This window comes from Mastigoproctus giganteus, chromosome 1 (genome assembly GCF_048544385.1).
Source record: "Mastigoproctus giganteus isolate SK-2022 chromosome 1, ASM4854438v1, whole genome shotgun sequence".
Classification (NCBI taxonomy): Eukaryota; Metazoa; Arthropoda; class Arachnida; order Uropygi; family Thelyphonidae; genus Mastigoproctus; species Mastigoproctus giganteus.
Genome location: NC_143575.1, coordinates 121,098,973 through 121,126,459, shown reverse-complemented (window position 1 = coordinate 121,126,459; position 27,487 = coordinate 121,098,973). Strand labels below are relative to the sequence as shown.

The 27,487-nt window shown below is 35.9% G+C and overlaps 1 protein-coding gene across 1 annotated transcript in view; it reads right to left on the bottom strand.

Annotated features, from left to right (window-relative positions):
• Positions 1–5,051: 5,051 nt before the first annotated feature.
• The window catches only part of LOC150091117 (uncharacterized), a 241,223-nt gene continuing 218,787 nt past the window's right edge, over positions 5,052–27,487 (bottom strand). The window contains exons 4-5 of the mRNA XM_090384939.1: positions 14,518–14,579; positions 5,052–5,248 (exon numbers count right to left, since the gene is read on the bottom strand). Coding sequence (XP_090241065.1) covers positions 5,227–5,248; positions 14,518–14,579 — 84 coding nt within the window. The 3' untranslated portion in view covers positions 5,052–5,226. The remainder of the gene's footprint in view (positions 5,249–14,517; positions 14,580–27,487) is intronic.

Here is a 27,487-nt window from a genome sequence, read left to right as displayed (position 1 = left end):
ACAATACAAAGGTTGGCAGGGTTGTTAAGGACACTACTGACGCTATGCTGCTGCAACAGGATGTGGAAAGGTTGAGCAGATGGGCTGAGAGGTGGCAAATGAAGTTTAACATTGACAAATGTAAAGTACTACATATGGGAAACAGTAACCCCAGATCAACGTATCAACTCTGTGGTACTACGCTGACAGTGGTAGAGAATGAAAAGGACCTGGGGGTAATTGTGCAGGCAGATATGAAGTTCTCTGAGCAGTGCAGACGAGTTGCAAGAGTAGCTCATGGTGTCTTGTCAATGATATACAGGAATTTTTCTAGCAGGGATAGGGATGTGATTATTTCCTTGTATAAGGCAATGGTTAGGCCACATCTTGAGTACTGTATACAGGTCTGGAGGCCTCATTTCAAGAAGGATGTAGAGCTGCTGGAATGGGTACAGAGAATTGCAACAAGATTAGTGAATGGAACAAAGGGTTGCTCTCACGAAGAAAGGCTTAAGTTTTGCAAATTACAGAGCCTGGAGACTAGGCACCAGCGAGGTGATCTGATAGAGGTGTATAAGGCTTTGAATGGTTTGAGCATGTTCAATGCCAATGGGATTCTTCATCTTGCTCAAAATAATCACCTCAGAGGGCATAAATTCAAATTGAGGAAGGACGGATGTCGGATAGATGTGCGGAAATTTGCCTTTGGCCAGCGGGTGGTTGGTTGGTGGAACCGACTTCCGTCACTTGTTGTTGAAGTTGATAGCCTAAACAAATTTAAGGCTCAACTGGACAGGTATTTCGAACGAACGGAGGGGTGAAATGGGAGTGGTGTGTTTTTTTTTTTGTTTTTTTTTGGCTGATGCTGAATAAGCTTGCTTTCTTGCATCAATGCCTCTACTAATGCTAATGCTAATGCTAATATGTTGATTTTTATTTTAAATTCATCGAGAAAAGTTTTAGTGACTTGTTAATGAGTTCTTCTTATGTTGTAGTGAGGTTTTATTTGTCAGCATGAAAATAGTGATTAAAATTACAGCTTACTTACATAATTCATATTTGCATTTAGAACAAAGTACAGATTTTGGGAACAGGAGAACAAATTTTCTCTTTGAAAATGCTACTACAGAAGCAGCTTGGATGTACTAGGATTTTTGTTTTACAGGCATACTATATTTACGCTCTGTGTTAAGACATTTATTTAATAAATGCAAAGAAACTAGCCTGTTCTTTAAAATGGTAAATATAAGAAACCATTTTATTATTTGATTTGAAGGATAATAATCAAAATTATACAACCAAAATGCATTTGCCAAATGTAGCAATTTGAAAAACTTAATGAAATCGAAAAAAAAATATAATCTTGAATGAAAACCAGCCTGTTCTTTAAAATGTAGAAAGCACTTTTGTAGAATTTAGTAGAAAGGACTTTCAAAATAAAAAGAAATTATCTTAATAAAAAGAAGAAAATACCAACAAAAACTACTAAGAAATTAAAAATATGTTTGTTGGAAGACGAAAGCACTAAATTCCTGTATGAAAGTCGATTGAAAGATAAATTCAAATCAGATGAAAGTGATAATGTTGAGGAAATCTGGTCAAACATGAAAAAATCAATTCTGGGAGCTGCTGAAGAAAGTCTTGGATATAAACTTATAAAAAATAAAATCTGGCTAAGAACTTGGAATGAAGAATTGAAACAAACAATCAATGAGAAAAAAAAGACCTATAAACTGTTCCTACAAACTAAAGACCTACATCAACACATAAAATATAAAAAGCTTCGAGCAGAAGTCAGAAAACTAACCAGAAGAATCCGACGAGATGACTGGGATAAATATGTTAAATCTTTAGAACGTGATATCACGGGCCCACAGAGAAGAGGTTTTAAAATTTTTAAGAAATTACAACTAGACACGAATGATCAAATAAAAACCAACTCCATCTCCCAAGCAGAATGGAAGCAACACTATTCCAAACTATGGTATAACTCAGGCACTAGGGAATTGGAAGATGAATCTGTGATAACCAAAGATGACGAAAATATAACAATGGAAGAACTAGAGTTAATATTACAAAAATCAAAAAACCGAAAAAGCCCAGGCATAGACCATTTGAATGTAGAACTATTTAAATATGGGGGCACCTTACTAAAAAACGCACTAGTAAAATTATTTAACATCATATGGCATAAGCAACAGATATCCAAAGATTGGGAAACAGGAATAGTAATCAATTTACACAAAAAAAGTTTCCAGAAATAAACCTAACAACTACAGAGGGATAACACTGCTGTCAACTGCTGGAAAGCTATACTCTAATATACTAAAGAATAAACTTAATAAATACAGTGAACAATTCTTAGAAGAAGAACAATGTGGGTTCAGAAAAGGGAGAAGCACAATAGATGCCATTTTCTCACTACAGCAAATTTTGTAGAAAAGAAGAGAATTCAATCTACCAACATTTCTGCTCTTCATTGATTATGAAAAAGCATATGACAATGTAAACCGGGAAAAACCTTTTCAGATTCTATGAAGAAAATATTCCAACCCAACTCTGGAAAGCGATCCAAAGCCTATATAAAAACTCAAAAGTCTGTATAAAATATTCTAATGGCCAACTATCAGACCCAATTAACACCAATAAAGGAGTGAAACAAGGATGTGGACTATCACCAAATTTATTTAATATCTACATCAATAAAATTCTTAAAGAATGGAAACAAACAATTAACAATGGAATACAGTTGAACAACAGGAATAAAATCCAAACTATATTATATGCTGATGATCAAATTATAATGGCAAAATCCGAAGATGAACTACAGATAGCAGCACATGATCTTAATAAAATAGGTAAAAAGTACGAGATGAAAATCTCCACCTCAAAAACAAAATCAATGGGATTATGTGGAAAAAATATACAAAGAGTCAAAATTGTTATTGATGATAAAATAATAGAACAAATATCTGACTTCACCTATTTGGGAAGTTTAATATCAAATGAAGGGAAAGACATCCACATTAAACTACAAAAATATAATAAAATGAATGGAACGATTAAACGTCACTTCGGAAAACAAATGACAACCGAAACAAAATTACGACTGCACAACATCACTTCAAAACCAGCCCTCTTCTACAGCTGTGAGACTTGGGTCATAAATAAGAAAGATGCACACAAACTAGAAGCAGCACAAATGAAATTTTTAAGACCATTATTTGGTCTTAAAACTTTGGTGGTCTAGTCTTAAAACAAGACTAGACCACCAAAGAAATACAGAAAGATATCCACAAGAAATTAAAAATAGATAACATAGTAAATGACATAAAATGGTATCAGGAAAAATGGATCAGCCACGTAGAAAGAATGAACCCAGACCGGATCCCAAAATTAGCCTTTAACTACAGGCAAGAGAGTTGGTCGACCAAGACAACGATGGCAAGATCAAGACCACCTCCAAGAGCTACAATGGAACAGGTCTTAGCCGGAACTAAGCCGGACCAAGTTCATGATGATGATGATGAAAACCAGTAACTTTAAACCCATAACTGGGAAGGGGATCACGCTAGTGCCAGGACAGAATACTGAGAAAAATATTTATGAAGTCTGTTCAGACTTCTATTCGTTTCTCTTATGCAATTGAAATATTATGGAGAAGCTGGTTTCCAAGTTCCATGAAAGACCATCCTCAACATAAATTGCAGAGGAGAAACATAAGTGGGTCAACCTGCACCAGATACTCATTATAGAGTTTTTGGCATGATGAGCAATGATTTTGACCATCCAAATGAAAGCAATCTTTCTGCATGAGCCTACCTGCCCATGCTTAGGAGGGGAAGAAGCAAAAGAACACAGTATGAGTAAAATTATACTTAATTTTGCATATAATTTAATATTCAATGTCTTAATTTCTGAAGGATGAGAGCTGAGGATTAAAAAAAAAATTATATGAATAGTGATATCCATTCAACAATGGATTTACTTGACAAAAATGATGGCATATTACTTCATAAGATACAGCAGACCCACAGTATAATTTTTTTAAAATTTAATTAGTGTGATTTCAGTTGTGGAGAACTGCTTATTTGATAAATATTCAGATGTTTTATTTAATTTGCAAATTTAAGTTTTTTGAATTTTTCATCTTTAAGTACCATTGCATAACAATTTTATATTACAGTAAATTAAAGTGACATATTTAGTATTACATATTAAGGATCACTTCGTCAAAGATACAAACATCCAACCACATCCACAATCTTCACTTTCATTCCTAGAGTTATATAATTATCCCCTCAGAATGGCATTTTTTCATAACAACAGATGCATGTGGTCAAAAAAAATAATAATTATCCGAAAATTTAAATACTTAATGTATCCATGTTGAATATTTGATTATTTTTTAATCCACATAATCCTAAAATTCCCATTTTTAGAAGATTCATCTGTGATAAAGGAAACATCCTCACCAAAGTGTTCTTTATAATAATAAACAAGACAAATGAATAAAAACATTCACTATGAGATGGGCTGTAATAATAAATGAACACATGAAAAACCCTTTTCAGAATCATTTCTGTCCATTCCATGCATTTTTAACAACCACAAAAATGAAATAACAGCAGATCTCTGAAACAAACCATAACTAGTGTTATTTTGAATGCCAAATGCATTTTCTTAATTGTAAAATCCTTTGATCTCACAGTGAGATGTAAATTTCAAAATGTCTCTGAACCATAGTGGAAGGAAGAAAAATTATGCCATTAAAAAAATATTATATATATATGTGGATAAGCCAACTTCCTTCAGTGAAGTTGCAAAAACATTGATCATAAGAAAAAAATAAAATATATTAATGAAGTTTTACCTAAAATTAATCTTCATAAACAGTAACAAATATTAACATTATACTTAACTGCTGAACAAAACTTCCATTTTTCATATATAAAACTTTATCAAACTTTTTGAAAATATTATGATATTTTGCATCTTTATTACAAAAATAGTTAAGGTGTTTTGACTAGTATTTAAAATGCATTCAAGTATTGTTATATAACTGGGATGAATTAACTGTTTCCAGAGAGTGGCAATGAAAATTTTGGCACTCTATAAGTTTATGCAATGTTTCTTGATTAGCACTTGCTCTAAGAATACTATTTTCATATTCCAGCTGTGATATTCGATGCAACAGATCTGATATCTTTTCTTTTAAAATATCTACTTCTTCTCTTACAGCAAACATCAAGTGGCTTTTGACAAGATCCTAGAAAATTCAAACCAAAACTATAGCATTCTGAAAAAAAAATTAAAAGACTAAATAAGCATTAAGGGAGGAGGGACCAATAGTTCTTAACCTGCTAGACCTGCATGTGGGGGTTTCTTTTATCCTCTCACCTTCACACACTTCCATTTTGCAGTCTAAATATGTTCAATCAGGCAGATGGGAGAACTCATCTTACTTTATTATTATTATTAATTCAAGAAATCATATATAGTGCCAAATTTATCTGCAGGTGCTAATGGGTAAAGCATTTGACAACACCCAAACCTAGTCAATTCAGATTTATATATTAATGCAGGTCATTTATTTGCTGAAGGAATTTAAGTATTCAAGAGAATATAAAAAAATTAACTGATATTTAGAGGGAACTTTAAGGCCAGTAACATCAATTAGGAAGCAATAAACTACCTAACTGATGTTACTGGCATTAGTGATATCTCATTACTATAGTGACCACTTGTCCCATTACTCACTTGAGTTTGGAAATGTACCATTTTTTAAATTCTGTCCCATCTTCAAACTTAGCAATATCACGATGATATGAAAACTGAATTAATTTGAATATGCTTTGTGCTGAAGTTCTTATCAATCCCCCTTTGACACAATTGTTTTTTTATAGGTAAAACTGTTTGTTATCTTAATTAGTAAATTATCTATGGTTTGGCTGCACAATATGCAAATCACAATCGTGATTTGCATATTGTGCAGTTCTCTGAGCAGTGCAGACGGGCTGCAAGAGTAGCTCATGATGTCTTGTCAATGATATACAGGAATTTTTCTAGCAGGGATAAGGAGGTGATTATTCCCTTGGCAATGGTCAGACCACACCTTGAGTACTGCATACAGGTCTGGAGGCATCATTTTAGGAAAGATGTTGAGTTACTAGAACAGGTACAGAGAAGGGCAATGAGATTAGTGAGTGGAACGAAGGGTTGCTGTTAAAAAGATAGGCTTAACTTCTACAAATCGCAGTGTCGGGAGGCTAGACACTTGCAAGGTGATCTGACTGAGGGTTATAAGGCCTTGAATGGTTTCAGCAAGTGCAATGCTGATGGGATTCTTCCTGTTGCTAAGATTCTACCTGAGGGGGTAGAAATTTGCCTTTAGCCAGCAAGTAGTTGTTTGCTGGAACAAACTTCCATCTGTCTTTCTTGAAGTTACATAGCTTAAATAAATTCAAAGCTGAACTAGACAAATTTTTGGAGTGAATGGATGGGTGAAACGAGAAGGGTATTTTTTTTTTTTTTTGACTGATGCAGGGGTCCACGCTATATAAAAGAAGAAAATATACAAAAACTTAAAATACTAAGAGAATTAAAACAAATATACACCAAGTAGCTTTCAAAGTGATGTGCCTGTTTATCAACTTAGACAAGAAGGTATGAAAGACATCATTAGAGGTGAATTACAAATATATGCATGTGCTAGAGCCAAATTAATTCTGATTGTGGATGGTGAAAAAGAAGAAACAAAAATCAGTCAACGTACTCTACGGAAGTAGGACAATGGTGGTATGCCATGTCATTAGCTCATCATTTCTCATAACGATCACTTCCATAATACGGTGTGTGTGGGTTCCACAATTACAATTTATGTTGGAACCCCAGCACACGATGCCCGTCCTGTCAGTGTTTCTGGTTAGAAGTGCTCCATATAGCTGTGACCTTTAAAAACTTGATCATTTTGTTGCCATTAAAAAAACTTATGCGGGGTGTAGAGCTATTTAATCTTTTATTAGAATTAGTTAATTACCACAATATTTTCTCTCAAAAAATATGTAACCTAACTTTTTAGAATAATATACATTACTGTTGTATAACCTTTGAACAGAGTAATGCAATTACTGTGGTATTCTCAAATTAAATTAAATGAAAATCATGCCTCAGGCTAGAGCAGCAAACAAAGGGCTCAAAGTAGGGGGAATTCTGTGGCTCAAAGGAGAACTGAACAGGGCAGTTCTCCAATGAATCACAGCATTATAAAATATGCTACTGCTTTGATGTTTGTGAACTTGTCTGAACAAGATATACAGCCAAAGAGGATGTGTTTGTGTGTGTTCAGCACAAACAGTGTGAGGGAATTATATGCAAACTCTGTGTTTTGATGGGAATTTATTTTATAGCAGCTTGAAGAACAGAATCGATACCTTCAAAGAAATTAAGATGGGAAGTCCTATCAAGCTCTCAGATGCCAACTTCAAGACCATGGCTTACACACTTGCATCGGACAGCACAGCGACAATCCGAAACACGGAATGCACTGGTCCAAAGAAATATCACGAGGGACAGACTGTGCCCATATTGTCAGGATTATATTTTCGGAGGAAATCTATTGTGCAAAAAAAGGATGGGCGGAATTAACAAACGTTCTGAGAGGACAGTGCAGATATATATATATATATATGGTGGATTCAAATTAGTCTGAAATTAAAGGGCACGTGTTAGCTAGTGAGCAACACATTTTTAATACAGACTATTCGGGTATTAGAATGTATAAATTTAAATGAAGTTAGCATTAGTAGAGGCATATGATGCAAGAAAGCAAGCTTATATAGCATCAGCCAAAAAAAAAAAAAAAAAAAAAATCCCTTCCTGCTTCACCCATCCATTCACTCCAAGAGTTTGTTTAGTTCGCCTTGAATTTATTTAGGCTATCAAATTCCACAATGACTGATGGAAGTTTGTTCCAGCAATCAACCACCCCTGCTGACAGAAGGCAAATTTCCACACAGCTATTCTACAACTGTCTTTCCTCAACTTGAATTTATGATCCCTCAGGTGCGAAATCTAAGAAAGAAGAAGAATTCCATCACCCTTAAACTTTCTCAAGAGTGATGGGATTCAAGGCCTTGTACATCTCAATCAGTTCACCTTGCAGGTGCCTAGTCTCCAGACTCAGAAAGTTGAAGAACAAGCATTTCTCGGTAACAGCAACCCATTGTTCCCAAGATTAGTGAGTGGCACACTCACTAATCTTGTTGTCCTTCTCTGTATTTGTTCTAGCAGCCCTATATCCTTCCTAAAATAAAGGCCCCAGACCTGTATGCAGTACTCAAGGTGTACAGGTCTACCTTGAGTACAGGTCCTGACCACTGCCTTTTACAAGGGGTCAATCACCTCCTTATTCCTGCTAGAAAAATTCCTATATATCAAGGGTGGCCAACTTAATTTGTGATGCGATCTACTTTTTTCCTTCAAAATGTGCCGTGATCTAACATCTCAAAAATTTCATTGTACAAGGTTAAAAAAGTTAATCAACACATATTGAAATTTTTTTATAAATTTTAAAATTCAATATAATTCAGAATTCTTGTTTTAAATTCATATATATTTAAAATTTTAATTTATGAGAAGTTTGTGTCTTCATGTCATCTGCCAAGCTTTCAAAATCGGGGATATACCGTGATAAGGCCAACCGTAAAGAATCTTCTGTATGCAAGTCCGTAAGAGCACAGCGATTCTTCGTCTTTGTTTGTTTCAAATATGAAAAGGCCGATTCACACAGATATGTGGAACCAAAGCAGGAATTTGTTTTGCATTTGCAGGAACTTTCCAAAACAGGAAAGTTCACTCCATTTTTTTCCATTTGGGTACTTTTCTCAGCAAATATATTTCCAAAACTTTTTCTGATGATCTGGCTTTCAGGAAGATATCGTTTCACAATATAATAATTTCATTTTCAAGTAATATTTTCTCCATGTGAAAAATTGCAGCGATTTTTTCTGCAATTTGTTTTGTATCTAAGACGACATTAAATGGATAAGAAATATATTGAACAACGTCTTCAATTGTTTTAAAATCACTGAATCTGATTTCAAAATTGTCCACAACTTTCTCAATTTCAGAAACATATTTTTCACTATTAAATTCAAAAACAGGATATTTTTGCCAATGATCTTGCATATTTGCAAAATGGTCGAATTTGTTTTCTTTGAGATCCTTAGCCATTGCCAAAAATTGATATTTATATACAGAAATACTACTAATCATGTCACCCACATTTTTATTTTTTCCTCTTAATTCCAAATTCAGATCACTTAATTTACTGGAAAAATCTGCCAAAAAAAACCAGATCACACAACCACTCTGTATCTTGTAGCTGCTGATAATCATCTCCCCTTTGATCAACAAATTTTTTAATTTCATTCAGAAAATTTCAATCGACTCAGCTACTTCACATCTGCGTGTAATATCAGATCTGGTTCTTTTTCGTCGAGTAGCATTTTGAAAAGTCTCCTTTGAAGAGATTGTCCTCTGATGGAATTCACGATTTTGAAAGCGATGTCCATAACACTTTTAGTATTTGGCTGGCTAACACTTGTTGGTGGATGATACAGTGGTAACTCAAAAAATCTGGGAATTCATCATCCTTTTGGCACAATGCGATGAATCCATTAAGATGCCCCGTCATTGCTTTAGATCCATCTGTTGTTACTGATACGAGCTGAAATAGTGGTAATTTAATTTTTTCAATAAAATGTTTGAATGAGTTAAAGATGTCAAGACCTCTAGTTCTTTCTTTTAATGAAACCATACCCAGCAGTTCTTCTCTAGTGGCAGAATCATCAAAAACAATACGAATAAAAACAAGCTGAGCTGTATAACTGACATCTGTAGATACATCCAGTTGTAAAGAAAAGGACAAACAATTAGCAATATCAGCACGCAACTGTTCGCTCACATTTTTACTCATTTTTTCGATGTGTCGCATCACAGTATTTTGGGATAATTGCAAATCTTGAAGGGCACTTTTAATTTCATTTTTGTTCTTAATTTTCAAAAATAGAATCTGTTATTTCTAAAAATGCATCTTTGATGAGAATTGACCATCAGAAAATGGTTTTAATTTTTTTGCAAGAAGATGACTCACTTTAAATTATGCTACATTTACTGCTTTAGATTGTAAATTAGGTGTCATGAAGAAATTTTGTTGCGCAAATAATCTGGATTTAAGTTCTTCTAATTTAGATTGGTATTTACCATGGAGTGCGTTGAAGTGCCTTTCTAAACTTCCTTTTTTTGGGTAAAGCCACAGAAGCATTGCAAATCAAACAGCAACATTTTTCTTTCACCATTACAAAAAAGTATTCTGGTTCCCACTCTTGATGAAAATGATACGTTTTACTCTTTTTCGTGGTATTCATTTTAAATCAAAAGGTATTAAATTAACATATAAGTAATGTCCAGTTATTAAATCAGAAAAAGCAATGCTTACTGATTAAAACACTTTAATTTGTGCGAACCGGAAAAATATTCTGTCTGAACAGCTAACATCGGATAATTGATAAAGAGGATTCTCGAATGAAAAAGTTGTTTCCAAAATAACCGGACAAAAACACCATCGTTTATTGCTCTGTTTGGTTTATATCCTTATAAGAATTGGTTTTGAATGCCTTTGTAATATTTCTCTAAAGCTATTTCTGGGGGTTACGACCATAAAACAATAAAAACAATTTGCACTTTCCGGTTTATTGGGCTTTTCTGTTAGTGCAATCTAATTATAAACGGGTAGTAAACTCAATCTTATTGCATTTGCAATAATACCGACAGATGGAATTCTGTGGTATTTTACGTTATTATGGTGAAATGTATTTCTCCTTCAATGAAATCTCCAGTCATGCAAAATAAATAAATAAATAAATAAATTTTCAAAATCTGCTCTTCATTCCTATTTTTGAAGCTTCGTAAAAAAAAAAAAATAATAAATAAATAAATAAATAATAATTAAATAACACATAGGTAGTGAAACGTGCTGTGCATATATAAAATTTTGGTAGTATACCTGACACGCAAATCGAGGGATGACTGTATATTTAAAATTTGTCATGATCAACCGAAATTAAAGCCGCGATCAACTTGTTGGCCATCCCTGCTATATATCATTGACAAGACCCCCGTGAGCTACTCTTGCAGACTGTCGACACTGCTCAGAAAACTTCATATCTGACTGCACGATTATCCCCAGGTCTTTTTTATTCTCTACTACTCTCATTTACTGCTACCCATATTGCATTTGTCAACGTTAAACTTCAGTTGCAACCAATAAGCCAATCTGCTCAACTTTTCTAGATCCTGTTGCAGCAGCACACCGTCCTTACTATCATTAACAACCCTACCAAACCTTAGTATTGTCTGTGAACATGGACATTGAGCCTGATATACCTTCATCAATATTTGGGCCCATTCTTCAACAATGGGCCCAACACAGACCCCTGGGAACTCCACTAATAACATTAATCCATGAAGATCAGCATCCATTGATTACCACTCTCTGTCTTCTTTTCTCTTTAATTCAACCATCCTTAATGCCATACTGCTCCAACTTCTACAGTAGTCTTCCATGTGCAAGAGTATCAAAAGCTTTCCTAAAATTCAAGTATATGATTTAAAAATTATTTTTTGCACCCAGTTCCTTTTGACCTCATCAGAGTATCCAATCAAATTGGTCAGATAACACTTTCCCTTAACAAACAAACCCTTACTGTGAAAAGTTACAGTTCTGCAAATTGCAGCATCTGGAGATTAGCATTAGCATTAGTAGAGGCATATGATGCTAAAAAACAAAGCCTATACAGCATCACTAAAAAACTTCCCGATGAACATAAATAAAGCCTGCACGAACGCAAAATTTTGATGAAATTTACTGGTAAAAGTACTTTGCCGTGACGGCATTTGTATTGTGGCTTGCTCAGTTAACATACAGTGGGTGTTATTGGTCAGGAGTAGAAATTGAATCCCATGGGAGACTGAAACCCTTCTGAAGTGGAGGGGGTAATGTGACCTTTTTTCTCTAGCTCACTGGAGTAGTGGATAAATTATTTATTAAGGGAAAAAAAAAAAAAAATGGCAAAGGAAGCCCACACGAGAAGCACGCCTATTATCGAAAAAGTTTAACTGTGAAACTACGTTACGAACATTTTTTACGAAGCCAGAACTTCCAATATGACTCTGTTCGTGATTCAATTAGTGATTCTAAAGAAAAAAGGTCAGGTTATCCCCCCTCCACTTCGGGAAGGTTTCAAGATCCCGTGGGATTCAACTTCTACGCCAGACCGATAACACTCACCGTCTGTTTACTGAGCGAGCAACAATACAAATATACAAATACCGTTATGGCAAAGTACTTTTACCGGTAAATTTCATCGAACTTTTGCATGCTTCTCGTGCAGGCTTTCTTTACCTTAGCCAAATTCCCATTTCACTTATACATTTACTCGAAAAGGTTGTCCAATTCTTCCTTGAATTTATTTAAGTTATCAACTGTCACAACGAGAGATGAAAGTTTGTTCCAGCAATCAGCTACTCGCTGACAAAAGCAAAATTTTTGCACATCTATTGTACAACTTCCTTTCCTCAATTTGATTTATGCCCTCTCAAGTGCAAAATCTGAGCAAGAGGAAAGATCCCATCGGCATTGAGCATGCTCAACCATTAGCACATCAATCAGATCACCTCAGAGGTGTCTAGTCTCCATATGCTACAATTTGCTGTATTTAAGCATTTCTTGGTAAGAGCAACCCTTTATTCCCCCTCATCAATCTCATTGCCACTCTCTGTACTCATTCCAGCAGCTCTACATTAGGTTTGTAACCTGAGCGAGCAAGAGGAAGAATTCCATCAGCATTCAGCCTTATACACCACAATCAGATCGCCTCGCAGGTGTCTAATCTCCAGAAGCTGCAACTCACAGAATTTAAGCCTTTACTGGTAGGAGAACCCCTCTGTTCCTCTCACCAATCTTGCTGCCCTTCTCTGTACACATTCTAGAAATTCTACATTCCTTTCTAAAATGAGGCCTCCAGGCCTGTATGCAGTACTCATGGTGTGGCCTGACCACCTTATACAAAGGTATAATCACCTCCTTGTCTCTGCTAGCAAAATTCTTATATATCATAGACAAAACTTCATGACCTGCTCTGGCAGCCTGTCTGCACTTCTCAGAAAACTTCATATCTGACTGCCAATTATCCCCCAGTTCCCTTTCATTTTCCACTACACTGAGTGTAACACTACCCAGTTGTTACATTTCTCTGGGGTTATTGCTATCTATATGCAGTATTTTGCATTTGTCAACGTTAAACTTCAGTTGCTACTTCTCAACCCATCTGCCCAACGTTTCCAGATCCTGTTGCAGAAGCATACTGTCAATATTGTTATTAATAACACTCCCAACATTTGTATCATCTGCACACTCTGACATTAGGCTTGATATACCTTCGTCAATATCATTGTTGATAAATATACAAAACAACAATCAGCCCCACAACGAACCCTGAGGAACACCACTAATAACATTAATCCATGTAGAGCAGTATCCACAGATTATCACTTTCTGTCTTCTCCCACTCAACCATCCTTTTATCCATTGTAGCAAACTAGCCCTTAATGCCATACTGCTCCAATTTGTACAGTAGTCTTCCATGTGCAACAGTATCAAAAGCTTTCATGAAATCCAAGTATATGAAAACAGAATTATTTTGTTTTCATATACTTGGTTTGTGTTCTTTGTGACCATGTCAAAATATCGAATCGACACAGCACAGAACCAGTCCTGTCTGAATTATTACTGCAGTCTTGTCTAGTTGTTCCTGCAATGCTTCTTTAACCAGTGACTCCATTATTTTCACTGAAACCGAAGTCAAACTAACAGGTCTGTAATTGCTCATGTCACCCTTTCATTCCCCTCTGTGAATTGAAGATACATTTGCACAACTCCAGTCCATGGGGATGTGTACATGTATCTCCCCTGAGTCTAAGGATCCTCTCAAAATTATGGCTAAGAGTTTCCATACTTCCTTTGTCACCTCCTTTAAATTATAACTGGATAGATCCCATCTACCCCAGGTGCCTTTCTTATGTTTAACTTCAATGATTTCTCCTGCACCTTCTCTCAGTTATTACAAAGTCATTTAACTCCCTGTTAGAGTTCATCAAGTGGACCAATCTGATTGATCCATTTCCTTTTAGAGTTTATATAAGTAAAGAAGTCTTTTTCTGTTTTACTTTGAATCCTTTGCCAAATATTTCTCATAATCTGCCTTCGTTTGCCTAACTTTGTTTGTGACTTGATTTGAGACTAGCTGGTATCTACCTTAGGCTTCTTATATGTTTCCTGACAATTTATGTGCATCCCACGCATTTTTCTCCTCTCCCACAAGTCTCATTAGTTTATCTGACATCCATTTGGGCCTAAACTAAAAACAGTATTTCTTAGTTGGAACAAAAAGCCTAGTAGCTTCAAAAATTACTTACTTGAATGCTTCCCATTTGGAATTTGCTGTTGGTAACATCATCGGTCGGTTCCCTGTAGTCACCTTTACAAAAGCAAAAAAAAATAATTTAATGATGGTAGTTACATCTTTATGTAAATTCCATATCAGTACACTGTGATCACTGCCACCTAGTGGTTCCTTTATCTGTAAATTCTTAATGCATGAATAATCACTGCTGAATTACTCCCGCTTGTTGCCTCTAACGTACAGCTGTATAAAGCAATCATCCAATAAATCCACAAAAGCCTTGCTAGTGTGCAAGTGACACCCATGAGTTCCAGTCTATATCTGGGAAATTAAAATCCCCTATTATAAGACACTAATTTACTGGCTGACTCTATTTCTCTGTATAACCGTTCACTAGGGCCTACAATACTGGGATCCTGGTAATTTTTTTTTTTCCGGTTTTGATACAAAAAATACCGGTTTTTTGGTACTAATTTTAAAAAAAAAAAATTGTTTATAATTTAATCACATCATAATCACCTTTATGTGATTATGATGTCGTTATCACTACTAGTAAATGTTCAATAAATCATCGATAGGACACCATGCAACATTGCAACCTGTCCACAATTCTCGGACAACTTCATGTCTGACCGTATCGTAACTCCCAAGTCCCATTCCTCCACTACTGAGTTTAGTTCAACTCCACCAAGTGTATAAGTTATTTTGGGGTTGCTATTCCCCAGATGTAAGACGGTGCATTTTGCTGAATTAAAGTATACTGCCACTTTTCTGACCATCCTGGAAGTCTATCTAAGTCACTATGAAGAAGCTCTGCTTGACAGTGATCATTAACTACTCTACTGATCTTTACATCATCTGCAAGTTTAGACCTCACGCCCTCCATCCCTTCATAGATGTCATTTAAAATAATCAAAAACAACAGTGGTCCCAATACTGATCCTTGGGGAATCCCACTTCTTATATTAACCCAATCTGAGGAATAACCATTTATCACAACCCTCTGTCTGGTGCCCTCAAGCTATCGTGCTACCCACCTAAGGATTTTCCATATGATTCCAGCCTGCTCCAACTTATAAAGTAACCAGTCATGTGGGACTGAGTCAAATGCTTTGCTGAAATCCAAATAAACAATGTTGAAATTATTCCCTAAATCCAGCTCAAGAGTGACCTGTCAAAATGGCTAACAAGATTTATTAAACATGATTTTCCCTTTATGCTCTATATCTTACAAAATTCCATTTCCATCTAAATGATCCTGAATTCCACCCTTGATCATTGCCTCCACAATTTTCCCTACTACTGAAGTTAGACTGGCCAGTCGGTAATTTCCTGTTACACTCCTAGAACCGCCTTTATGTTCCAATTTACACCAATCCAACGGAATCTCTCCTGAGTCCAGTGATGCTCTCATAATTAGTCTTAATGGTTCAATGCACTCACTTGCCGCCTCCTTTAAGATTATAGGGTATATGCCATCAACCACAGGAGCCTTACTCGCCTGTAGGCGCAAAAGTTCTCTTTAAATAGTCATTTGAAATTTCAACATCATTAATCACATTTTTTTCAACTTCAATTCCATAATATCTCATTGACACAAAGGTTTTTTTTATGTAAATATCGATGCAAAGTAACTGTTGAGTTCATCTGCAACTTCAGCTATGCTATCTAATACTATCCCACGTCCATTACATAAGGGTCCAATCTGATCTGTCCTTCTGTTCTTTGCATTTATATATGTGAAGAATTCCTTAACTGCACTTTTTGCTCTCTTCTTTATTCCTTATCCCCACTCTTTGCTCTCTCCCAGATTCAGTAAAGATACTATAGTGAAAATAATACTTCGCTTAATAAAAAAAGTCTTTCTCCTTCAGAAAATGATGAACATAATTCAACCATGGAAGACCAACATGGAACAGAACATCAGTGTTCCGCAAATTCTTTCCAAAATAAGAAATTGCCTGACTCCAATGAGATTTTAAAAGATGAACTTGAGTCGGAAATTAATGAAATACTTTTAACTATTTTTGCTAAAAAAGTTCAAAGCCTAGAAAATATGGACTGAGATCGTCTACGATTATCTCAGTACAATAGTACCAGAATAGAATCTGAAAGGGCGTTTTCTGCCGCTAATAAAATATGTACCAAAATTACATCCAGTTTAAATGATATCATACTACTGATTTCTTATGTTTCTTAAGAGCTCACTTTATTCGAACAGGTAGTGTGGATGCTTAAACATAATTAAACTTTGCAGTAACAATATGTACTTTTTTGTTTTTAGAATAACTGTATTTTAATGATTTTTTTAGAATATTTATTATTGCAATAAAAGTTTATTTAAATAATTCAAGTAATTACAGTACAGTACTTGTTTATTTACTTATTTTATTGCATCTAATTGTCATAAAAATTTATTGAGAAAAACGTTTGTTTTTGGAATACCGGTATTAATTTAATTTATGAAACCGGTATCCCGGTTTCATAAATTAAAAATACCAAAATACCGATATTAAGATTTTGACCAGTATTGTAAGCCCTACTGTTCACTATACTCATCAGAGTCATTAAGCCTATAACACACTCCTAATCTCATTTTTCCTTTCCCAGTGCTTACGTCACACCAAACTGACTCAAAATTGCACTGTCCACCCATATCAACTGGATGCACTTCCTTAGATTTTATGTATTTCTTAACTAACAGCATAAGTCCTCATCCCTTCCTATCGTGTCTATCCTTTCTGTACACGTTTTACTCCCGAAATTCCAGTTCTGCATCCCTTATATCCAGTGGCAGGATTCGAATAATTTAACAACTGGTTCGCTGCCCTAATGACCGTTCTAAGTATAAAAAAACTATATACTGAAAGGTAGTTTATTATTTCATGCAGTCAATACTTAAATAAGAACAATAAAAGAGGTCCACAAAACTAGATTATGTTATAAGAAAGAGTTTTAAAATATTAATGAAAAAATATTAAATAATACCTGACAAAAAACAATAAAACTGTTATTTAAGATATTTCCATATTGCTTCTTGATTGGCGTCCTCACTTGCAATTTTCTTCGCTTTTATCCGAGCATCATCGGCTGAGTGATTTATCCTTAACCATCTTTTCACAGCAGGAGTAGGATCCCATTCCTTTAGAGGTAGGCCGATTAGACTAACAGTCATTGTGTTTGATATATTAGAAACAGTTAGGCAACTTCTCTTCTCTGAACATGATATGTTCATCTTTGAAAAACCATTTTCCGCTTCTGCTGAACATACAGCAGTTGTTCTGAGAATATTTTTAGCTCTTTGAACCCTTTCAGGAATTGCATAATTCTGGGAATTTAAAACATTTTCCACGAAATCTCGATAATCATTAATATCAATTTGGTAATTAAAAATGTCATTAAATACAAGCAATTGTTCTTCAGCTGCTTTCCAAGGAACTAGTACTTCTTCAATATTCCAGTAATCTAGCTCCAAAAATTTGAGAAATTGTAATTTATTCATATCTTGAAATTGGCTACAACTTGCTTTTAAATGTTCACAATCCATTAGTCTTTTTTTCAAATTCGTTACGATGTTTTCTAAAAGTCTTTCCCGAGGAAGCCTGACAAATCAATGATTTTCTACAAATTTTATATTTTTGAAGGTTTCTGAAGTAATTAATTCATCAACTTTTTTTTTTGTATGGACCCTTTTCCTTTCCAAACATTTGAAATGCTTTAATAAATCTTATCACAAGTCTTTCAGCCTTTATTATGTCTATATTTCTTGTTTGCAGTGCATTTGAAAGAGAAATTTTGTTTAAAATATCAATCATCAATGCCAAATCAGTTATAAAATATATATTTTCAAGATGGGCAGCCATACCTAAGTACTTTTTATTTTAATAAAAATAGTGATGTAGCGCTGGATAAGTGTGCCACACAGCTGGGGTTGACCTTAAACTACAGGCAGGCCATCTTGGTCCTAAAACTCTACCAATCTTTATAATTTCAATTCCAAGTTGTTTGGATATTTTGGAAAGTTCAATTTGGTTCTTATTGGATTGATGAAAAATAGTATCTTATCAATGAACATTTTAAAATGATTTACTTGCTTTATTTCCTTTATCGAATCATCTAAAACAAGATGGAGGCGATGATTTAAACAGTGCCATGTTATTATGTTTGGAAACTCTTTTGCAATCCTAGTGCTCACTCCAGACTTTCTCCCAAGCATAACGCTGACACCATCGGAGCAAAATCCTATTAAATTTTTTTCTAGGTAGTTCTTAGTAAGCCCAACATTATTTAAACTTTCCATAACTGAAGAACATATTGTCTCTGCACCTTATTTTTCCAATTCAACTAGTTCAATGAAAATTGTTGGTGATGTAACTGAATCCTCAACTTTTAAGAAAAGTATAATAACTGGTTTGCAGGATATCATTGAAGCCTCGTCAATAATCAAACATATTTTCAGATTATTTTCAATAATTTTATTAAATATTTCTTTTTTAATTTCCTTTGCAATGAAATCAACTACTTTCACAGCAGTTTTACGAGAATGTAATCCTATTCCCATATCTAATCCATTTTTAATTTGCACTTCTATCTCATTTTCTATGTCTGAAAATGGTTTACATCTTTTTGCCAGGCTGTAAACTGTATTAAATACTCTACAAGTAGCACTTAAATATTTTTCATTCATCGTATCTATTACTTTTGTTATTAAATCCTGCTCACATTGTTTTAAGTTCTCTTTACAAATGTTATGAGTTTTTGATGAAAAATGTTCTTTCATTTTTTTCCTCAGAGAAGCTTGTTGTACCTCTTTATTTTTTTCTGATACCTCAATCTGAAAACATTTCCACTTTTTTGACACATGAACATTTTTCTCTTTTATAAAGTCATATTTTGCACAACACTCGCAACCTAACTCCGTTAAAAATTACCAGTCCTTCAAATTTTTCTTTAAAATTGTTATATTGTTGCACTGTCCAGCATTCAGGAAGATTATTTTCAATTTTGGAGTTGTTATCGTTTTTTATTTCAATAATTGATGTGCTGCTTTCTTCAAGTTGGAGTGGTTGTGCTTGTGACTGTTTTGTACCATCCAAGGCCAATTCTGATACAACAAATTCTGATTTTGGTTTCTTATTGAAAAAAATCTGTCAAACTCTGTTGCCTTTTCATCCTTTTAAGGGCTACTGCAAAAAATTTTAAAAATGTTTTATTTTAATATATTATAGAGCAGGAGTGGATATGTGCCTATATATTTGAATATTTTTACTGGTTCTGTCCACGTGTGGTCATATCATAAACTATTATAAACAAAGCACTGTGCTTATACCATTGATAAACATCAGTCAGAACATACATTTTCTTCATTTTATCGATACTAAACGAAAATTTCTTGCTGAATTAATAAATGGCATAGGCTATGCAGATTAAATACGATAGAATAATGTGTACGGCAAACCTGTTTGTCACGGGAAAGTTGTGATAAAAACGTCCTAATTACCACGGCTTCTGAAATGGGCGATAAGATAACCCTTGAAATCTATATTTCTATTGGTTCGTTGTGTCCTATTGTTTTTTATTTATCGGGGAACACCAACGCACTCAAAATATCTCGTGTGAATTTAGGGCGTAACAAAAAGCTGAAACAAATGACAGTGAGTCACCCCCTGGTTGTTTGGCACTTTTTCTCTTTACGTTATATCAGGGGTGGCCAACGAGTCAATCGTGGATTTAATTTCGGTCTATCACTATGAATTTTAAATATACAGTCATCCCTCGATTTGTGCACCTCACGCAATGAAATTTTTGAGATGGTAGATCGCAGAGCATTTGAAGGAAAAAAGTAGATCGCATCACAAATTAAGTTGGCCACTCTTGCGTTATATGTTTGTTTACTTCAGTAACAAATGCGAGGGAATAAAAATGTAGTATTTCATCAAAGGTATAATGAGTTTTATGAAATGAATAAATATTACAAGCATAGTTCCTGTTGTTGTTGTTAGGTTTGTTGGTGCATCAGCAACTGTGGCTATAATGCACTGATTTCTGACTAGTATATCTTTGTTGTTGATGCTGATTCTGATAAAAATTTAAACGAGGTGATATTTATCAATTGATTTTAGGAAAACAAAAACATCATCCATATCTTGACGATCTTCTAGAACATTACGTAGTGTTAATTGATTGGAATTTTTGAAAAGTAAGGAGAAAGCAGTTTTTCGTTTTCTTAAATATAGTGGGCATTCAATAACGATATGCTTTACAGTGAGTGGGCATGAACAGTTACTGCATTGTGGGGCATCTTCCTTTCTTAATAAATAACTGTGAGTGAGGTATGTGTGACCAATGCGCAGTCGCGCTAGTACAGTTTCTTCTTTTCTATTTTCCCTTAGACTGGATCGCCACTGTTTGGGTTCTTTCTTTATTTCAAAAAGTTTATTATTTGTTTCTTTTTCCCATATATGTTTCCACTGTTCTTTAGAGGTCTGCTGTATAATGGATTTAAAGTCAACATAAGGTGTCCTGAAATTGGGAGAAATAGGATTTGAAGCATTTTTGGCAGCTAAATCTGCCTGTTCATTTCCTGGGATTCCAGAGTGTCCAGGAATCCAACAAAAAATTATGCGGTGTCCACGTGCATGAATTGCCATTAACTGAGTCCAGATTTGTTGTACCAGAGGATGACTGTTGGGGCGTTTACATTGCATACAATTCACGGCACTTAATGAATCGGTATATATTATGGATTGAGTATATGAGGCTTCTTTTATTTTCTCCAGGGCTAGTAAAATACTATACAACTCAGCAGTATAATTACTACATTCTGAAGGGAGCTGTTTGGCGATGATAGCATCTGGCAGGACTACAGCTGTACCAACTTTACTGGCAGTCTTGGATCCATCCGTATATAGCTGCACGTAACTGCTAAACTGAATTGAGTGGGCCAGATGTAATTGTCTGATGTTAATATCTGAAAGATTATTCTTTCCCCATTTCTGATAGTATTTTTCAATGTCTATCGTGGGTATTTGCCATGGCTGGATTTGCATGCTAGTATCCTGCATTATATTATTCATGCTGAGTCCCCAGCTAGTGTTTAGAGCTTGAAGCCTAATGCCAGATGGTTTGTTGAGACATGATTTAGTACGATAGAGGTTTTCCCATTTTGGTCTGAAGAGATATTGCCATATCGGGTGATGTGGAAAGCTGCTGATTTTTGAGGCATAATTTAGGAGAAGAATTTGTCGCCGAAGGTCTAGCGGCGGTTCATTGGCTTCCGTATATAGACTTAAAATGGGAGATGTACGAAAGGCACCCAGTGCTATTCGAAGTGCACTATAATGAATGGGATCAAGCCATTTCAGTACACTTGGCCTGGCTGAGGTGTATGCAGGAGATGCATAGTCTAAGCGGGATCTAATTAATGAGCGGTATAAATGTAGTAACATGTACCGATCTGCACCCCATGACATAGAGGAGATTACTCTGAGAATATTTAGTTTCTTAAGACAGCTGGTACGAATATATTTTATATGTTCAAGGAAGTTTAATTTTTTATCAAGTATTATACCAAGAAAACGAGTGCTTGGTTGAAATGTAATACAATGGGAGTCTAACTGAAGGTTTGGATCAGGATGCAATGTACGTTTACGACAGAAGTGCACTGCAGTTGTTTTCGGTTTAGAAATTCTGTAGCCATTGTTTTTGGCCCAAGAGACTTGTTACTACAAGTCTCTTGGGCCAAACTACAAGTCACCATATTAATGGTGACTTGTAGTTGTCTCTCAATAAGTCGCATATTTTGAGAATGACATGAGATGGCAAGGTCATCAGCATACAGGTATGCATCAACTGTGTTAGGTATACAATTAGTTATAGAATCGATCCTGATGGCAAAAAGTGTTGCACTCAGCACTGAGCCCTGGGGAACTCCCTCTTCTTGAACATATCTTCCAGAAAGTGACGAATGGTAGAGGACTTGGAAGGATCTGTTAGATAGGAAGTTCTGAATGAATTTCGGGAGAGGACCCCGAAGACCAGATTTATGCAAGTCCCGAAGAATCCCATAACGCCAAGTTGTATCAAATGCTTTCTCGATGTCAATGCATATCATAACAAAGTGTTCATTTCTTAGAAAGGCGTTCCGAATATTTGCTTCCGCTTTGATAATGAGATCAAGCGTCGATCTACTTCTCCAAAAACCATACTGGCTTGGACTCAGAATGTTTTGAGTCTCCAAATACCACGTTAGTCGGGTGTTAAGTATTTTCTCCATTGTTTTTCCCAAGCAACTTGTTAAGGAGATAGGTCAATAGTTTGTTGGATCTGTGTGGTCTTTTCCTGGTTTCGGGAAGGCTAGCACATAAGAATGGCACCAGCTGGTGGGGTAATACTCCTCTAAGAAAATTTTATTATAGAGTAATAAGAGACCACTTAATGATCTTTCACTTAAATGGGAAATCATTGCGTAATAAATTCCATCAGGACCTGGAGCACTGTTTTTAACTTTTGTGAGCGCATTAAGCAATTCAGTCATGGTCAACGGCAGATTGTATGAATGTTGGAGACCGGTATTAAAATTCAGTTTATACTTTTCTGTACTGCGTTTTAGCATCTGAAAGGCTGGTTCATAGGCGGAAACAGCTGAGAGTGATTCAAAAGACGAGCCGAATGCATTAGCAAGTTCTTCAGGTTCAGAAATTTCCTTTCCTTTCAGAAATAGAATCGGAGAAGTAGCAAGTGGGTATTTGCCATTGATACGTTTGATTTTTTCCAGACTGTAGCAGTATCTGTGAATCTGTTTATTGTGGCAGCATAGCATGCCCATGCTTCTTTTTTACTCATTCGTCTTATATAACGAGCCTTAGCCCTTGCTCTTTTAAACTGTAGGAGGTTGGCTGTGGTTGGATGTTTTCTAAACTGATTCCAGGATTTATTTCTTTCTCTTTTAGCAATGCTACATGCTTCGTTCCACCAAATTTTTGGATGGAGTTGGATTTTAAATGATGATTTCGGAATAGCGGATTCAGCTGCTGTCATTATTCGTTCTGTGATATAGCTTACTGCAGAATCGATCTTGACAGTAGCAATGATAGTGGAATCTAAATGAGCTATTTCTTGATATTTAGCCCAGTTGGCCTTGTCAAATTTCCAAATTTTTCTAATTCTGTTGATCGGAGGAGAACTTGTACAGAAATTACAGATGATCGGAAAGTGATGACTACCAAGAGGGTTGTCAGTAACTGTCCAGTCTATGAGAGGAAATATTGTTGGAGAACATACTGTTAGATCAATGGCAGAGCTTGAGCCAGATGGTACATGAACATATGTGTGATCACCTGTGTTTAAAATAGTTAGATTGTGTTTATCCAAGTATTTCTCAATTATTTTTCCTCTGTAGTCAAGTTGTTGAGAACCCCATAGGGGGTTATGGCCATTCCAGTCACCCAGAATACAGAAAGGAGCGGGTATTTGTCCTACTAGGTCATCTAAATCAGCAAGGGTGTAAGCGTGGTTTGGTGACAGATACAATGAGACTAATGTTATCGTTATGCCAATGGTGATACGGGCTGCAATTGCCTCCAACGGTGTTTGCAAGGGAACAGGTCTGGAGGGAATTGAAGAGTTTACTAACAGCGCTACTCCTCCATGTGCTGCATTAGAGCAGTTTCTATCTTTTCTATACATGGTGAAGCGTTTAATTGTTATAGATACTGCATTCGTCAGGTTTGTTTCTTGTATGCATGCTGCGACGGGCTTATATTCACTTAGGAGATCGTAGAGGTCATCTAAATTAGCACGAAATCCGCGATAATTCCATTGAATCACTGAGTGCATTGTTTGGTTTTAAAAGGAGGGTTTGGTTTCTTACGGCGGATTTTTTTGTTTGCGCTTGTCTACTTTTGCTTTTTATTTTTTTGGGAAGACTGGCCTACCCGTGTCAATGTCATCCTCTGGATGAATCTCAAGAATTGAATCATCTTCATCTATCTTTTCATCAATATCCATGGTATCGGATATAAGTTTAGTAGTGTTGCTTCTTTCAGGAGTCTTGGCTCGTTCATTTGGTTGTTCATTAGGCTTCTTATCTGGAGGTATTGTTGCAGGAGTATTTGCTTCTCGAGTAGCATATTTAGGAATAAATTTTTCCTTTGATGAGGAGAGGAGTGATTTAGCCCAACCAGATATTGAGATATTTGGAGGGACTGAGCAGTCTGTCTGAGTTTCTACTGAGCGTAGCCGTTGGGTAACTGAAGCATATGTAGGTGACTCAGCAGGTACTGCAAAGTGTTTTTTAGCTTCTTGATAGGATACTTTCTGCTCAATCTTATATTTTTGAATATTCTTTTCTTTTTTCCATTGATGGCATTCCTTAGAGAAGGCAGAGTGGTTACCATGGCAGTTAGGACAAATTTGCCCTTCAGTGTTACAGTTTGTATGTATATGCTCTTTTGATCCGCAGTTAGCACAAGTGGCTACACCTCTGCAGACAGCTTGGGAATGACCAAATTTTTGGCACTTAAAGCACTGGACTGGATTTGGAATGTATGGTCTTACTTGGCATCTAAGATAATCAGCTTTAATAGAAGTAGGTAGATTTGGTGTTCTGAATGTTAGGATCACCGTCCGTGTGGGGGCAGGTTCTCCATCTCTTTTAATAACAATTCTTTTGGCTTGTACCACGTTTTGATCTCTTAGTTCATGCACAAGTTCATCCTCTGATACGTTTAATAGATCCCACTCTGATATTACCCCTTTAGAGGAGTTTAAGGTGGCATGTGGGGTAACCTTCGTGGGAATTCCACCAAAAGTAGATATTTTGAATAGCCTCTCAGCATGTCTATGTTCGGTCATTTCGATCAATAAATCTCCGGATCTTAATCGCCGAACCATTTTTGGAGGGCCAGCCACATTTTCGAGACATTTCTGTATCAAAAATGGGGACAGCTTACTCAATGGTTGGTCTGTGGAGGAGTGTAATATTAGAAAGAGTGGAGTGGTCTTATCCATTCCTTCTTTTTTTTGTCTCTTAGCATGGGATACATTTGTGTCGTCATGATCTGGATTATGTTTGTCTAGCCCTGAATCATAAGATCCACATGAGGACTGTTTATTTTTGTCCATCGTTGCTCCTTTTAGTCCTGGGAGAGTGGATTTCTTCTCCCAGACTTCCAGCCCCGCCACGTGGAGGCAGGAGCGGTGCCACCTAGTAGCCAAGCGGTTGGAGAGGTTAGTTTGTTAGTGCAAAAATTAATAAATATACTAAGAAAAGAAAGGTAATTTTCCTTTCTGGGTTCTTACTTAGGATCTGTTAAGTACAGAACCACTTACAGAGAAATGAGAATGAGAAAAGTACTGGAAAGAAAATATAACTAAATCACTGAAAAAGAGCATTATAAATCACTTATGAAAATTGCTTGGACACTATCGCTTGGCACTCGGGGCCAAGCATAGTTCCGTCTAATTTTTTTTCACCTATGAACGGAATGAACATTACTACGGGAACTTGGAATACGCTGTTGCGTAGATGAACGTTAAACAAGAGTAAGGAATGTAAATTTGTGATTTCCACATTGGGTGGCTGCTCAGGCGCCCACCTTAGAGAGAACCCTGATCACAAGTGCCATTTTAACAACCGGTTCGCCGAACTCAACAAAAAATTAGGTATCGGTTCTGCTGAACCGGTGCAAACCAGCTGAATCCCACCACTGCTTATATCTGAGTAACACCAACGTCTCTGATATCTTAAGAATATCTACCTTGGATATCTTAATCAGCACTTCAAATTCATCAAATTTATTAACTACATTGGTGTATGTGCAAGTATACATGCGCCTGTTCTTACTCTTAGTTACTCTAACACAGCCCATGTGTTTACTTGTTTCATGACTCCCAGCAGTTCCTGAAACTCCTACAGCTTGTTTCCAGGCTGCTGCTCATGCCAATTGAAGCAGTGGAAGAATCATTTCCACCTCTGCCTGCAGCTACTGTTAATCTATTAGTCTGTGAATCCCCTGAAGCTAGCAGTTTTCTGACCCATCTAACATTGCCTCGATATTTAAGTGTATTAAATACTTTCTATTTAAGTGTATCCCATCCCTGTAGAAGAATCTCTCCTGTTAACAAGCACAGACCATGCTGAGAAAAATTCTTATGATTATTCTTATTCTTATGAATGCACCTGAAGAGGCATAAATTCAAATTGAGGAATGAGAGTCGTAAAATAGATGCACGGAAATTTGACTTTAGCCAGCAGGTGGTTGATTGGTAGAACAAAGTTCCAGCTGTTGTTGAAAAGTTGATAGCTTAAATAAATTCAAGGAAGAACTCTACAAATTCCTGGAGTGAATGGATGGGCCAAATGGGAAGGGTTTTTCTGGCTGATTCTGTATGAGCTTGCTTTCTTGCATCATATGCCTCTACTAATGATAATGCTAGAATCCTTAGAAGGAAGGAGAGGAATCATACTGACCTGTCAATAACAGCAATGGCAAGGCAGGTGGGATCAAACAGACAAAGGGGATATCATTAGGAGATTCCTGCCACAGGTTACTCTTCTCTCCCCTAAACCACCATCCTTGTTTGCACCAGGATTGTTTACTACATTTTTGTTGAGACGTCATGGCTCCCTAAATGCAAAATTATGTCAGTTGGGTCACATACAGGACCGAAAATGTATGTGTGGCACTGATGAGGATTGGGCCAACATCTTATATGACAACCCCAACTATCATACCCACAGATGCATTAATCAGTAAAACAGGACCCATAAACCAGAGATGAGCAAATGCTCATCTCTGATGAAATGCATTACATTGTCTTCTCTGAATTTTCTCAAAAGGTTTTTGAGAACAGGAGAAAAAACCATGCTGCAACTATTTAAACTAAGCCATCTCCCTACTTGACAACTACTTCCCAATTATATACTAAAATTCAAATGTGTCTAGCCTGATAGAAAGTGTTTTTCCCACCAAACAATTAGC